Source organism: Poromitra crassiceps (genome assembly GCF_964638095.1).
Source record: "Poromitra crassiceps genome assembly, chromosome: 28".
NCBI classification, from domain to species: domain Eukaryota; kingdom Metazoa; phylum Chordata; class Actinopteri; order Beryciformes; family Melamphaidae; genus Poromitra; species Poromitra crassiceps.
The window spans coordinates 12547149-12563170 of record NC_139651.1 but is presented as its reverse complement, the minus strand read 5'-3'; the positions used below and the strand labels follow the sequence as shown (position 1 = coordinate 12563170).

Genomic DNA, 16022 nt, shown 5'->3' with positions numbered 1-16022 from the left:
AGCATGCAGTAACGTAGTGTATCAGCGTAAGAACTCTCATGGGTCTGGCGTTGAGACTACCATGCAGGGCATCTTCCTCACAATTTCCATAGTAGCCTATACACGGAGAAGCTATATACAAAGTTAATCTAGCCTAAACAAATTAAAATCACTCAAAATAAAGTGGCTACATATAAGTACTGTACATAAAGACATAGCCTACATTGCCTGTCAGTGATTCTCAACCTTTTTCAAATCAAGGAGTTCTTAGTGCCATGGACACACACATTTGATGAGATTGTGTCTCTTTGACCCAAATTGGAGTATTTTTTATTCTTAGATTTCCAGAAAACTATCTCTATTTAGGTAGAGACAACAGCATAGTCATTCTTCTACATTCTCTAATTGTGTAAATTTATTGTAAATAAAACAATGGTTAAGTTTAACGATTATTTGCTGGGGAACTGCCTCGAGGACCGCTGGTGGTCTACGACAGACCCCAGGTTGACAACCACTGATGTTCATTATGTAGGCCTACATGATGTTGTGTTGTTGTGAGAAATAGTTTAGCTAACCTCTACCCTCGGTGTCCTGCCAGTAGCCTGTGATGTCCCTCGGGAGGACAGCTGGTATCTGCTATTCTGCTGTAATAAACACACACACACACACACACACACACACACACACACACACACACACACACACACACACACACACACACACACACACACACACACACAGAGAGAGAGAAATTCAGAAAAAACTCAACTGTCGTTAAAAAAAATACATGTTTGCCATGTTTTTAGGAAGACAATGTTAAATAATCAGTGCTACTGAAGTGAAGTGGATTTTTTTGGCTCGGAGTATGAGAAAGGTTAAACGCCATATTTACCTGCACTCACTTTCACTGTATATTCACCTACATTTCGTTGTGTGCCTACTAGTAGGCTAAAGTGACAAATAGTCCTAGCTAGCCTATTATATTAGTCATTGCAGTGTGATAACGGGAGGATTTTTACAGAGTTTAGCAAAGCCGTTTAACGTTAGCTAGCAAATTATCTCAGAATCAGAATCAGAATCAGAAAGACTTTAATGATCCCCGGGGGGAAATTGGGATCTAACGCTAACTTTCTGATAGCGGCTAAGGATATTATTGTGCTAACAAACTTAGCCATTTTAAATACATCAAACTGTTCATCCCCGGTATGTTTGTGTCTGGTTCTCTCGTGTCGTTAGCTAACGTTTACCCCGCTAGCCGGGCGCTTCTCGCTCAGTATGCGCCGGACAATTTTACCTCGCGCCCCCTGCCGCTGGAACCGCCCACAGCGTTTCACGCTCTGACAGGAAACGCTGTGGGCGGTTCCAGCGGCAGGGGGCGCGAGGTAAATGGACCAGACACGGAAATAGAGCAAGACAGCCTATCAAGATGCAGCGTCAAAGCGGCTTTTTCAGCAGGCAAGCCACCGAGCGCTTCATGATGTGCACGTACCGTAACTAAGCTGACCGGCGTTGTGCCCCGCCACCGGCAAGGTTAAGGTAGCTAATGTTAGCATGCTAACGCTATAGCGTTACCTGACTGGCATCGTTGTAACTGCAACAACTACATGAACACTGACAATGTTTTGGAAACCGGCTAGCTAGCAGCAACACATGTCAGTGTTCGTGAGCTAACTTGTATCCCATTGGGGTCAATTCACCGTTAGCATAAAGACATCAGCCACTGTACATCTCAAACCCCGTTTTTGTGTCTTAACTTGAAAACAAAAATTGTTTTAGCCACCCCAAAATTGCCCTGCAATTTGCTTACCTGCATCATAATCATGATGGTAGGAAAATCGATAAGCTCCTGTTCAATTGAAGGGATGCAATGCTCCGTGTCAATGTACTCAAAGATGTCCGTGTCAATGTACTCAAACGGTCTCAGCGCAAAAGATGAAGTCGTAGAGTGGGCACCGTTAGAGCGACCAGAGGCTTTTATCGGCTACTGTACGCTCAAATTTGAATGATGCCAATATTTATGATTGGCCCATCAAGTCACATGTCATCCGAAATCTCGTACAGCGTGTGCGTGAGATGTGACTTGATGATCAGTTCTAGAAGCGGCTGCACCTCAAAAATATCAATTTATGTGAAAACAATCCATTTTCACATAATTAGTCAGATTTTGGTCTGATTTCACATCTGATCAACTGTGCAGTCCAATTCAACGAAATTTTAATTTAGAAAAAAAAGGTGGAAAAAAGAATCTTGAGCAAGGACTTAATCCATGTCTCATTTATGGGGATTTAGCAAGGAAAATCCACACAATTACAACTGCTCAGGAGACATCACTTTGGACTAAACGCCACATGCAGCCATTTGTGTGACTTGTAAAGCTTCATCCATGCAGGCTAGTCAAGGCCTGCAGACAGATGCAGCTCTCACAAACCCAAACTGGGTCAAAATCCCATGTTCAAATCCAATTAGGCCTAAAGATATGCAGTAGGCCTATAGGATATGTTTGAATTGAGGACTTAACATGGGTCTTCACTAAACTTTTAGCCATGATTTAGGGGTGAACTGAACTAAATGCCTACCAAACTGCAGCTTTTAATTTGGCTGATGAAAAATCATGTGAATCAATAGGAGCTCGTTTAGTTGTGTGACTTGTCAGCTGTGTGACAAATGCCATTTGGCCTGTTTTATGGTTCTGACACAGTATCAGAAATCATAGCTAATTGATAAGGCAGTGGAGCAAAGTTATGGACATCATCGATTCCGTTTCTCGATTCTAATTTAATCTGAATACACCTGCATGCTGATTAAAAATTCTCTGCATAAATTCCAGCTACTGTGATAACACTGTCAGTCTTCTCAGCAGCAGGCCTGACAGAAATGCTGACGGCCTTATGCTATACTGTAGGCTCTGTCCTTTTTTTCTTTTCTTTTTTGCCAATAATGCAATCACCCGATTTTAAGTGTCTTCTATAAAATAAAATAAAAATGTTGGACTGTCTATTGCTGCGTAACAATCACTCAAGTCACCCCCGAGATGTCAGCATTCCTCATTTACCAGAAAACCTCAAATTTTCATAGGCTAGAAAATAAATAAATAAATCACCATCTTTTCTTTTTTTTTTTTTACTTTGTTGGATTATAAAGGCCAAAAGAGACAACAAGGCCCTTCTCCCCTGACCACAAGTGGGACATGAGGGTTGATCTTCACAAGCAACTCCGGTTCCCCACGGAGATCACAACTACATCTCTCCGCCCTGACATTGTGGTGTGGTCCACCAAGGCAAGAGCGGTGCACCTCATCGAGCTGACAGTCCCATCAGAAGAGGGGATTGAGGCTGCCTTTGAGCGCAAGAAGGCCAAGTACTCAGAGCTGGCTGCTGAATGCCGGGAGGCTGGCTGGAAGGCTACCATCTACCCAGTGGAGGTTGGCTGCCGAGGCTACGTGGGGCAGTCAGCCACACGCCTCTTGAGGGACGCAGGAGTGACTGGAGGGAAGCTGAGGAAGGCCATAAAAGAGCTGGCAGAGGAGGCAGAGAAGGGCAGCTTTTGGCTCTGGCTGAGGAGGAAGGACAGGAGCTGGGGAAAGAACAACTAACCCCGACAACAGCCGCAGGGGGAAACACCTATCAGCTGCAGGGGGTGACAGGGAGACGTCCCTGTCACTGCTCCGCCACCAGGAGACGTTCTAGTGATTAAAGGAGCGAAACGTTGATGAATGGTGGTTCCTAGCTGATGACCCTGCAGCTGACCCGTGGGCACCGGAGGAGGTGCGACAGGCATCAATGCCAAGCAGGAAATACCACCTACCTGTACATTAACTAAATCAGGGACAATATCAAGCGGCACGACCCTTAAAATATTTACACTCTGTAGTTTAATCAATCAGCAAAATGTCCGGATCATTACGGAAATATGAACAGATTGTCCGATCTTTTAACGTAATCACGCGTATTGGTTTAGCCTATGGTTTTCCCCGGGCCCTGTCCTGCTGTCACTTAACTAATGGATAAGTAAGGGAGTGAGTGACGGGGCCCTATAAATTCACATCTGTCCGACTTAAAACGCTGTTCCAAAGCATGAAAAGGCCAAGTTTTCGCCAATAAAGTTTATTGAAAAGGCGTGGCCGGGGAATGTATTCACGAACGTCATTTATTGTTGCAGGAAATGTGCGTTACAGGTGTTTACCGAGGCAATGATCATAACCAAGTTCTCCGTCCCAATGTCACTGTGTCCTTGGTGCATGCAGCCTCACATTCATGATGCTGCAGCAAAAGAAACCAATAGATTTATCCTACATACATACATACATACATACATACATACATACATACATACATACATACATACACATAGATACAGAATGGATTCTATAACGTACGATTCAATTGAATGTTTGTAAATGTGTATGTGGGAGACGTGCATGTGAGGGTGGGGGGGTAGGCCTACCTGTGTGTGTGTGTGTGTGTGTGTGTGTGTGTGTGTGTGTGTGTGTGTGTGTGTGTGTGTGTGTGTGTGTGTGTGTGTGTGTTGACTCCAATTGACTATGATTGTTTGGCACTTCTTGCCTATATTTCTTTTATTTTTATTTTTATCTTTGTTTTTTGTTTTTGTTTTCACCATGTTCGAAATAAATCTAAATCTAATCTAAATCCTGCAGCAAACAAACAGATTAAATAATAAACAGATCAATATATTGTAAAATCATTCAATAAATAAATAAATATACATACATACATACATACATACGGTACATACATACATACATACATACACATACATACATACATACATACATACATACATACTGTACATACAGGTCCTACATACATACATACATACATACATACATACATACATACATACATACATACATATATACATACTGTACATACATACATACATACATACATACATACATACATACATACATACATACATACATACATACATACATAAATAGGCTATTGCACAAAAAGCATTGTTTGAGGACTGAGAATGGTAAGAAAATGTGGTTTTATTAGAGCTATACAGGCTTTTTATTATTAGGCTATAATCCTATAGTGCGACGATTGTGCAACGAAAACAGATTTAAATATCCTATGCAGAAAAATATGTGATCTGAAAAGTCCTACAAAACTGTATGGCACACAAATAACAGTGAGTTATATAGTCCTTTAAGTTTGCCATTATGTGGAGAAAAATACCGACATGTGAAACTTCTCCATACAAATATCCATAGAAACTGAGAGAAGTAATCACTTCAAATATTCATTTTTAGACATTGTATTCCTTCATTTGTTTTGTGATTGTTGATTTTTTTTAACACAGTCCTTTTGAGACATGCTTTTGTGATGAAGGGCCATATACATAAGCGTGAGTTGACTTGATATAATACAGAAGAGGGAATTGAACGTGGGCCATAGCTGCCCTCTTGTGGCGAGTTGAAGAGACGACACAGCAAAAAGACAGACTGTGACTGCGCATTGCTTGCGCCGCCTGGCTCTCTTGGGTGCGTTCGCGGGTGGGCGGTTCCACACCGGCAGGGCGGCTCTTTCTACTCATGTCATGAAGAAGCGTGATAAAACTCTTTTTGATTTGTCTCTCTCCACGCTCCTCTTGCTGTGCACTGTGCAGCATTGTTAGTGCTTGTTTGCTAAATTCAGACACGAATCAGCAGATACCTGCTTGACATCAAGGCAAGTTACGGACTGTAGCTACTTGTGCATGATATGGCCTGCTCAGAGCTCGGTAAGTTTATCTGACATGTATTAAAGTTTTTGTCATCTTCTTGTAATGAATAGTTTAACTCTGGCACGGTGCTAACTTAGCTCGCTGGCTAACATTAGCCAACGTGGTTTAACAGCACCTCGCTGTGTAGGTTCCTCGCTGGACTTTGCATGAAATGAGCGAAGGAGTTGGTAAAGTGTCTCTTTCCTCTGGCTTGTAGCGCTGTTGAGTGTGTCGGACAAGAGCGGACTGCTGGACTTTGCCAAGCGGCTGGTGAACGTGGGGCTGTCTCTGGTGGCTTCAGGTGGCACAGCCAAAACTCTGCGCGATGCTGGCCTGGCTGTCAGGTGGGTGCACTGCACAAACAATATTCCGATTTAACTGAGACTAGCCACCTCTCTCCGCGGCCTGCCCTGACTGTGTGTGCCCTATAACCCCGTCAGTGTGTCTCCTCCTGTGCGGCAGGGATGTGTCCGAGCTGACCGGGCACGCAGAGATGCTTGGAGGCAGGGTGAAGACTCTGCACCCTGCGGTCCATGGAGGCATCCTGGCCAGGAAGACCCCCACAGACCAGGCAGACATGGACAAGCTGGGCTACAGCCTGGTCCGGTGAGAGAAACGGGACAAACTGATGCTACCTGTAAAACTGTGGTTTGGGTAATATTACTCATACCCAGGGGGGTGGAAAGGGTACTACCATCCTACATAAGTTAAATTACTGTTAACTTACTTACCTTGTTGAAATCCTACTTAAGTAGAAGTTAAATTACCAGTGTGCAAATCTCTACTCTGAAGTACTCTGTTCTCTGTACCTTTTTAAAAGTTCAGTTTTGTTTTCAGGCAAAAACGCTGTTGTACATGTGATCCATGCAATTTTAAATGGATGAGACTACAGAGTTCAAACTCCTAATTTGAAAAACTATACAAAATATAAACGCAATTATGCAACGCTTTTGTTTTTGCTCCCATTTTGCATGAATTAAAATAAAAGATCTAAGACTTTTTCTATGCATACATACAAAATACTTATTTCTCTCAATTTGTTTATAACTCATCTTACCTGACAGGTGTAAAGATAAAGATGCTGATTAAACAGCATGATATTGCACAGGTGTGCCTTGGGCTGTTCACAATAAAAAGCCACTCTAAAAATGTGCAGTTTGATCACCAGATACTGACTGGTTTTCCAAAAACGAAAACGAGTGTGAATTCGCTATATGCCAGGCAGCATGTGTGTTACTGATGACATCGCTAATGACAAACACAGCCAATGAGATGTGTATTGTAAAACGCTATATTGGTAGGAAATGCATGTGACATCATGGGAATAGTATGGATAGTTCACTCAAAGGAACATGTGATTTGTTTTGTAGGCGGATTGCAATCTAATAAGGTTAGAGTGCAGACTGTGCTGTGGAATCAGGAAGCGCGTGTCGCTGATTTAGTAACGGTTTAATTGAAACACTACTGCCACCGCGTCTTGTGATTCTCATTGTTGAGGTGTAGAGGAATCTGATTGGTTCACAGATGAACGACGCTGCTTTGTGTTTGCATGTGCGATGGGGCGGATAGACGTTAAGAGTAATTATCATTACTCCATCTGATGATGGAGTAATTATCGTTACTCCATCTGATGATGGAGTAAGGATGGAACACGTATATATCGTCTGTAATGAGCTATGAATGGCTGCTCACTTCCTGGTGTAATTTATAGCACATGGGTCCTCGTGAGTTCTCACAAGTTCAAAATCCTTGAAATGGCCCACATGTGTTCCCACTCGCCAAACTGAAAATTTCAAAGTACAAACTGCAGGTGAGACAAATTATATATAAAAATGGGAGCAGGCGAATAAAAGAGTGTGTGTGTACGCGTGTGTGTGTGTGTGTGTGTGTGTGTGTCCAGGGTGGTGGTGTGCAACCTCTACCCATTTGTGAAGACCATCTCCAGCCCGGATGTCACAGTCGAGGAGGCTGTGGAGCAGATTGATATTGGTGAGTGAATATTGTTTCGGAATTAAGCAAAAAAAAAAAAAAATGGGAGGAGGGAAACCACTTCTAATGCAGAAACAAGTAAGCAAATGCATTCCATATTAATAGCTCATAAAAACATCTCGGTTGAAATCTATCATAGATTGTTCCATAGAACTATGGAACACAAACGCAATTTATAAATAAGTAAAATCTGATTTCATGTTTGCATACGTTTTCTTACTTAACTGCAGTACAAGTGGTTTCCCACCTCCCAGCATTTTGCTTTAGTATTTTGGACAATTCGGCAGCCCTTTGTTGTTTTTCACCTTGTTAGCTTATAGCTATAGCTTCAGAATGTTGACATGGTCATGAGGATTTTAGGTACGTGTTGTTTCCAGGCGGCGTAACTCTGCTGAGAGCTGCGGCCAAGAACCACGCCCGCGTCACCATCGTGTGCGACCCTGCAGACTACCCGCTGGTCGCAACGGAGATGGAGAGTAAAGAAGACAAGGATACGACCCTGGAGACACGTAGGACTCTGGCCCTCAAAGTAACCACACTAAACATTCACTCTACGTTTAGCTGTTGCTTATTTCTTTTGTTGTTCTTTTTGCCTCTTATTTTCTTGACTTTAACAGAGTTTCTGGGTGGTCTTTTAAAAAGTAAATGATCTCAATTTAAGGCCTTAAAGTGATACATGTAAAATGTCTTAGATACAGTTGAATTCAGGTCTCTGAAACCTGCATAATGGACGGATGGGTTCACAAGTTTTAACCAGGAGAGAAAAGAGAACCTGGACAAATCATTTCCTGTTTTGCTCAAGCATGAATTATTATCAAATTACATACATAAATGAGTCCTGCTTCAACTCTGCAAATGTTAGCCTTTTTTCTCCCATTTGCTCCACCCTCTGCCGATCTTGGGGAGAGCGGTAGACTAGCACCATGCTTCCCCCGATACAAGAGGCCCTTTTCACGGGGGCCATTTTGTGTCGAAAAGGTAGAATAAACACAGGTGCAAGCAAAACACTAATGAGGGTTTCTAAATTCCAATCATGGAAGTTTGAAACCATCGTTAGTGGTTTGCTTGCACCTGTGTTTTGTTTACCCTGCCTTTTTTACACAAAATGGCCCCCGTGAGAAGGGTCTAGTGCAGTCGCCAGCTGCTTCTTTTCACCTGACAGCGGGGAGCTTCACCGGCAGGACATAGCAGGTGGGAGGATCACGCTATTCCGACCAGTTCCCCTCCTCACCCCCCGAACAGGCACCCCCGACGACCCGCCAATGGATGGCCTTGATTTGCTGGTCTTGCACTCTCTGCCTTCCTTGAGCTTTTTATCACCTCTTCCTCCTTACACACACACACACACAATCCTCCCTGTTGCTCTTCAGTTGTCCTCATCTAACCTCAACTATGCACAAAGATGTCCTGCGCTGTTGAGAGAGACGCATCATGCTGTGGTTTGTCTTATCTCTACCCTTCAGTCCTTTATTGATGGCTGTGTGGTTTGCACAATAACAAACGCATGCGGAGAGATTGTTGTGAAACAGAATAGTAGGGCACTAGGCCTCTGAGTCAAAGGGTCAGTCAACTTATTGATTATATTCACTATCTCCTCAGGCAAGAGGCCGATCATATCAAATCAATTTCAGGTGATTTCATGATTACCACATCATCAGTCTTGTTGAATCACGATGGAGACTGTTTAGTTGGATGGTCGTCTCAATCAGACTTGTCACCAAGGAAGTTTGGCTGCTTTACTTTGGTCTGTTTTTGTTGTCTGCTTGAGGGTGAGGGTCAGTACAAGCCAAAGTCCACTTGGCTTTTTATCACAGGTGTTGAAATATTCATGTTTGGGTTTGAGTTTATCACCTCCCTGATGACCCTTGAACTTTGACCCCATAGCAGGGTCACAAGCATAAAAAAAATCATGTCTCCATTATACTGCTCACCTGATTTGATTAATTTATTTTTCATGCAAAGCAATTACAAGTACACATCAAACATCAAAATACATGATAAAAATTTGGAGGAAAAAAAATTAAATGGAATTTAGAAAGAATAAAACTGATTTCATATGGCACGACCTATACAACCCCACATCAAAAAATCTCAACTGTCCATTTATGCGTTTAAACCTGTAGTAGTCAACCGATTTTTATTAAATTTAAATGCTTGATAACTCAGACTTTGTCACACATTACAAGACACTATTTTTTCAGTCTGTTCTTTTTTCTTTTTCCTGATTTGGAGTGCATCTTCTGTGATTTGCTCCTCAGGCCTTCACACACACAGCGCTGTACGACGACGCCATCTCTGACTACTTCCGTGGACAGTACAGCCGCGGGGTTTCCCAGCTGCCCCTGCGCTACGGCATGAACCCCCACCAGGCCCCCGCCCAGCTCTACACCCTGCGCCCCACCCTCCCCCTCACAGGTAAAGGCCTGCATGTCACAAATACCCCCCCCACCACCACCACCACCCAAACGTGTTCGTGGTGTTATTGATGTTTAGTGATTGATCTTCTATATTGATTTCGGTAAGTGCCATACATCTAAGATAATTTGTTACTATTTATGGATTTAGTTGACACTCTTATCCAGAGCTAGCCTGGTAAACCAGCCGGCCACGTGAACTCGCATTTCATTTCGTTCTACCAGACAGTCTGGCCTCCCAGCTTTCACCCAGTGTTTGCAGTGGGCGGGAGTTGGGCGGGTGTACTTGCCTTGACAGACAACTTCTTCAGCCAATCAATCCAATCCAAGTAAGCAATAGTGAGGTGAGAAAGGATTAGCATCATAGTGCCATGAAAATACTCCCGTCACGATAAAATCACCAATAAAAGAAGAGTCGAGGAGTGAGAATGTATGAATAGAAAATGAGTTGATTTAGTGTGGTGACATCAAGCCCCCAGGAATAGCGCTGGGCTGTGAAGCCATTTGAACATGGTGGCGAAGCTCTGTATTGCAAGTCACGTGACGCCATGCAGCCCAGAAAGGAAAATTCCCATCCACTTGCATGGGGACCCCAGCAGCTGTTAAACCCAGGGGAATTTTTTCCAGGTGTCACTCAAAGTATAAAACGACTCTTTTAATGATCAAATAATTTTTTATGGGGGACTCTTCAGAAGCCACTAAGAGCCGTATACGGGTGTATTTTCTTCATCTACATCACTACATCCATGAGTAGGAGGGGTGGGAGACGTCATCGAATACGTCATGGCGCACTTCGCCTTGGGCTGAAGTAAAATCAGGAAGAAAAACCCCCCATGATGGCTTCATGCGCCAGGGAGCAGCCTCCGTCCGAATGCATGGGTGGGCGTGGCTCGTCCCCTATCCAGTTCTTTTAATACATCCATAGGTGACATGAGGTGTTTAAAAGCCTCTGATGAGAGAGGAGGGGCTTATCTAAAGATGTTAGTGTTAATTTTTTTGGCCCTGGTGCGGTAGCATCAGGGGCCCTATGTCTGTATGAACCCTGTCTTATCTTGTCATATGACCCTTTACTAAAATGATCCATTCTTTTCTCTCTCTCTCTCTGCTTCTGTCTCCTTCCTCTCCCTGCACACTCCCAGTGGTCAACGGTTCTCCCGGCTTCATCAACCTGTGTGACGCGCTGAACGCCTGGCAGCTGGTCAGAGAGCTGAAGAGTGCCCTGGGCATGGCTGCTGCTACCTCCTTCAAGCATGTCAGCCCTGCCGGTAAGAGAAACACCGACAGACAGACAGACACACACTAGTGCTGCACGATTTGGGGAAAAGGTGCGATTAGCGATTAGGGTGGACAATATTGCGATTGCGATATAATAAACAAGAGTTTTTTTTTTTTTTTTTTTTTTACCTTTATTTATACAGGGGGAGTCTCACTGAGAGCAATGCTCTCTTTTTCAGGAGTGCCCTGTTCACATTCACACACACATTCATACCTGGAAGCTGACCAGTACAACCACAGTCTGATCTGCTGGCCACTGATCAGCTCCACTGGAGCAGTTGGGGTTAAGGCCTTGCTCAAGGGCACCTCAGTGGTGGTAATGAGGGAGGGGCAAGCGCTGCCTTTTCACTTTCCCCACCCAGATTTATCCTGCCGGTCCCGGGGATTGAAGCTCGCTTCTCTAACCGTTGGGCCACCACTGCCACTAGGTATCTAGGGATGTGCCGGCATGAGTTTTTGACGGTATGATAACCTTGGACAAAAATACCACGGTTTCACATATCACAGACTAAAATACATGAAATATGTTACAATTTAAAATATATTAAAACTAAAAAAATAAAACAATTTGAAATTAAATTATCTTTACAAAAAAATAAAACATTTTGAGACATTTGCCTGTCCCAAACATGTAAAAAAGAAACACCAGTCAAATAGAAACTGCACTGTGTTACAGCACATAGAAGATGGCTCAGCAAAGTTGCAAAGTTAGTTACATGTCTGTCCAGCAATACTAATGAATGATACACCCCGTTTATTTATTTTGTAGCGACAGATGGCCTTAAACGCCACACTCACGTGACGCTTCTTGAGAGAGAGAGGTGAGAACGTGCATCTGCAGACTTTTAACGAGGGGACCATGAAGGCGTCATGTGACAGGCTAGTTAGCTAGCCTGGAGGTGATGCTGCCAGTGCTGGCAGCTGCGACAGTGTTTTGCTATCAACCTTGTTAATCTCGTTATATTCTTCATCACAGCGGGTCATCCCCACTGTGTACTTAATCGCGCACTAGTTCTGCATAAACACCTGCAGCTCTCTCCTTATTTTACTGACGTTCTCACTGATCACACGGCTGTTTACATGCGTTTCTGAATGAACGGCTAGCTAGTTATTAGCATAGCTTGCTGTTAGCGATCATGGATGTTCTCTCTCGCCCTCTCTGTAGATAATATGTACCTTGCTGCACATAACATTACTTATTTGCGGGAGTGCATGGGAGAAGTCTCCCGCTAGTATTGATGCCCAGTGTGATGGCTGAGAAACGTGTGTTTGCTGCGTCGCGTGTAACGTTAGTTTAAAGGAGGCTCTCACACACACACACACACACACTCAAAAAGATGTGAAAAAAATAAAATAATCGCACACTTTTGCGGTTATGCAATCGCACGTGCTGACATCGCGATTGCGATTCGATTAATCGTGCAGCACTAACACACACACACACACACACACACACAGACACATACACACACACACACACACACACATACACAGACACACACAGACACACACAGACACACAGACACCTTACATGTATTACTCTGTCCTTTTCTTCTGAAGGAGCTGCGGTAGGAGTTCCTCTGAGTGAGGAGGAAGCCAAGGTGTGCATGGTGAATGACATGCTGAAGGATCTGACCCCACTGGCCATGGCCTACGCCAGGGCAAGAGGTCAGACAGTATGAATTATAGACCATAAGGATCACGGGGAGCAGTTTTACCTTTAGCCTGTCTTCCTGTATTATTATTATATTTTATTATTTCTTTATTATTATTATTTTTCATGAACTCTTCCTCCTTCCATAGGTTCAGACAGAATGTCTTCTTTTGGAGACTTCATTGCTCTGTCAGATGTATGTGACGTCCCCACAGCCAAGATCATATCAAGAGAGGTAGGATCACGTGTCCACTCTCCTAGTGTCGTATCAAGACGATATAAGAATATAACAAGTTGAACAGATAAAATGGGACAGAATTATGTGAAAACGTGCTTTCTTCGTGGCAACTTTGCTTTGCTTGACCACGATTGTTTTTGTTGCTTTTCTCTCAGGTGTCTGATGGTATCATCGCGCCCGGTTATGAAGAGGAGGCCCTGAAGATCCTCTCCAAAAAGAAGAGTGGCAACTACTGCGTGCTCCAGGTAAGAGGCACCAGAAAAAGCCAAGCAGCCATTTCTGTAGGAATGATTGTGATCAGAGTTGAGTAGGCAGATCTTGCATTTGTGGAAGTGGCCATGTGTTGTCTTTGTCTCCCAGATGGACCCAGACTATGAGCCTGACGAGGCCGAGGTGAGGGTGTTGTTTGGTCTGCATCTCAAACAGAAGAGGAACGGAGCACTCATTGATAAGGAGCTCTTCAGCAATGTTGTTTCCAAGGGCGCGGTGAGTCACACTTCATATTTTCTGACACAAATGTCTAAATATATGTTTTGGGGCTGATGCTGTACTTTTCATTTTAAATAAACCTACGTTGCATTTTATAGATGTCAGAGCGCAATCATTGCGGTTTCACAATCCTTTATCCATTTATTTAAATGTCATGTGTTAACCCTTTGATTGCTTCTGTTCTCCGTCCACAAGCTGTCGGAGGATGCGGTGCGTGACCTCATTGTGGCTAGCATCGCTGTCAAGTACACCCAGTCCAACTCTGTCTGCTACGCCAAGGATGGACAGGTGGGTCATCTACGGGGAAAGGACAAGAGAGTATATAAGGGAAGGGGAGAGCCAATCAAAATGAGCCATAAATGGGTTTTCGTTTCGTGTGGTGAACAGGTTATCGGCATCGGCGCCGGCCAGCAGTCTCGTATCCACTGCACACGCCTGGCGGGCGACAAAGCCGACAACTGGTGGCTGAGGCATCACCCGAGTGTCCTGGACATGAAGTTCCGCAGCGGTGCGAAGCGGGCGGAGATGGCGAATGCCATCGACCAGTACGTCAGCGGCACCATTGGAGAGGTACGATGTTCATAGCACGTCAACAGACTCATTAAGACTACACATCTCGGCAAGTTATTGGAACTAGAAATAGCACACGCTCATTTCTGGCGTGCCTCGCATGGCTTCGGCGCAATTGTGAGCCGCCGTGGAACCCAGCAGCCTTATTATAGTAGCGAGACAGGTATTTAAGCCTGTTAGACTGTTAAGATGCTGACTGTCTACTGTTGTGCGTGTGTGGCAGGGCCCGGACCTGGCAGCGTGGAAGTCGATGTACGACGAGGTCCCCGAGCTGCTGTCCGACACCGAGAGGAGGCACTGGATCAGCTCCCTGCAGGCGGTGGCTCTCAGCTCCGACGCCTTCTTCCCTTTCAGAGATAACGTGGATCGTGCCAAGAGGGTGAATATCACGCACGCACGCATCCTTACTGCACGCCTGCCATTAAAGCATGCTGTACATCGCACTCGATATCAGGGGAAATTGCATGGATCTGGCCTGCAGACATCTACTGTAATCTCCTAGATGCCATTTACACCTGGCACTAACATGCATTTTCACACTTTGAGACATGTATTCTCAAAGTTTCAATGGTCTATTGCAGGGATACTCAGCTTGCTTTGCCCGGGGGCCACTTTCGTGAAATGATAGAAGGCCAGGGGACAGTTAATAAACAAACAATATACATTTTTCTGTAGCGGATTGTAGGTTTTTGGGGTGTCAGCCGGAGTTTAGTCTGACAATGTTGTGCACACCGGATAGTTAGTTAGATTGAGTTAGTTAGGTTAAGTACATACATAAGTGTCTGGGTAGCAAGCAGACGGCGGTATTTGACAATTTAGCAGCTAAATCATAGATTATTGAAAGATATTCCATATTCCAGACTGAAATGCTATAACAGAAGTGGAGTATTGGCCAGAATGACATGAACATTTGGACACTTATTCAGCAGGTATCTTCCATGTTGCGTTCAGGTGCACTGTAAAAACTTTTTTTTTTTTTTTTTTTTTTTTGCAATTCCATCCACATATCACTGCTCTATTGACTCTGAAATGGGTGATTGAAGTGACTAGCTTGCTAACCGTCTTTACTGACTTTTCCCTCCTGTCTGTCTGTCTGTAGAGCGGTGTTGAATACATCGCAGCTCCGGCGGGCTCCACCGCTGACGAGATTGTGATTAACGCCTGTAACGAGCAGGCCATCACTCTGGTGCACACCACCCTACGCCTCTTCCACCACTGAGCACCACCGCAACACCACCACCCCCACTTTGTCTCGGTACTAAACTCACTTTTGCATCCCCGTGTCTGAAGTCACGTTGTTAAGAAAGCAATCTAACATTCTTTTGACAACATTCCTGATACTCGAAAACATTCCCACTCTAATGAGATGTACTACTGTAGAGAGGTCACAAATGCACTATTTCAATGCATTAATTACATTCCTTCCTTGTGATCCAACTTCTGAGATAACTGTTACTGTTCATTCAAGGTCAGACACGTTTCAGTATGAAATAAACTGACGGTTCACAAATATTTTGTCTGTTTCATTGACAGCTGGGTTGTCTGTGAATTCTCATGGATTAATACAATAAATAAGAGTTTTACATATTGGGAAAGTGTGGTCTTGGAAGCTCCCAGTGTTCCTTAATGTGGTGCTGAAAAATATAAAAAAAATATTTAACCTCACCTTTTATTCCATTCATAATTA

The 16022-nt window shown here is 43.9% G+C and overlaps 1 protein-coding gene across 1 annotated transcript; it reads left to right on the top strand.

The window, feature by feature from the left end:
* The first annotated feature begins 5594 nt into the window (after positions 1 to 5594).
* atic (5-aminoimidazole-4-carboxamide ribonucleotide formyltransferase/IMP cyclohydrolase) lies at positions 5595 to 15807 on the top strand. Its single transcript, XM_083662339.1, has 15 exons — positions 5595 to 5724; positions 5924 to 6050; positions 6169 to 6312; positions 7607 to 7695; positions 8073 to 8224; positions 9954 to 10110; positions 11249 to 11374; positions 12945 to 13052; positions 13188 to 13273; positions 13432 to 13521; positions 13637 to 13762; positions 13961 to 14053; positions 14153 to 14335; positions 14559 to 14714; positions 15435 to 15807. Exons 1-15 carry the CDS (start codon positions 5706 to 5708, stop codon positions 15552 to 15554), a joined length of 1776 nt encoding a protein of 591 aa, XP_083518465.1. The 5' UTR covers positions 5595 to 5705; the 3' UTR covers positions 15555 to 15807.
* Positions 15808 to 16022: the final 215 nt, after the last annotated feature.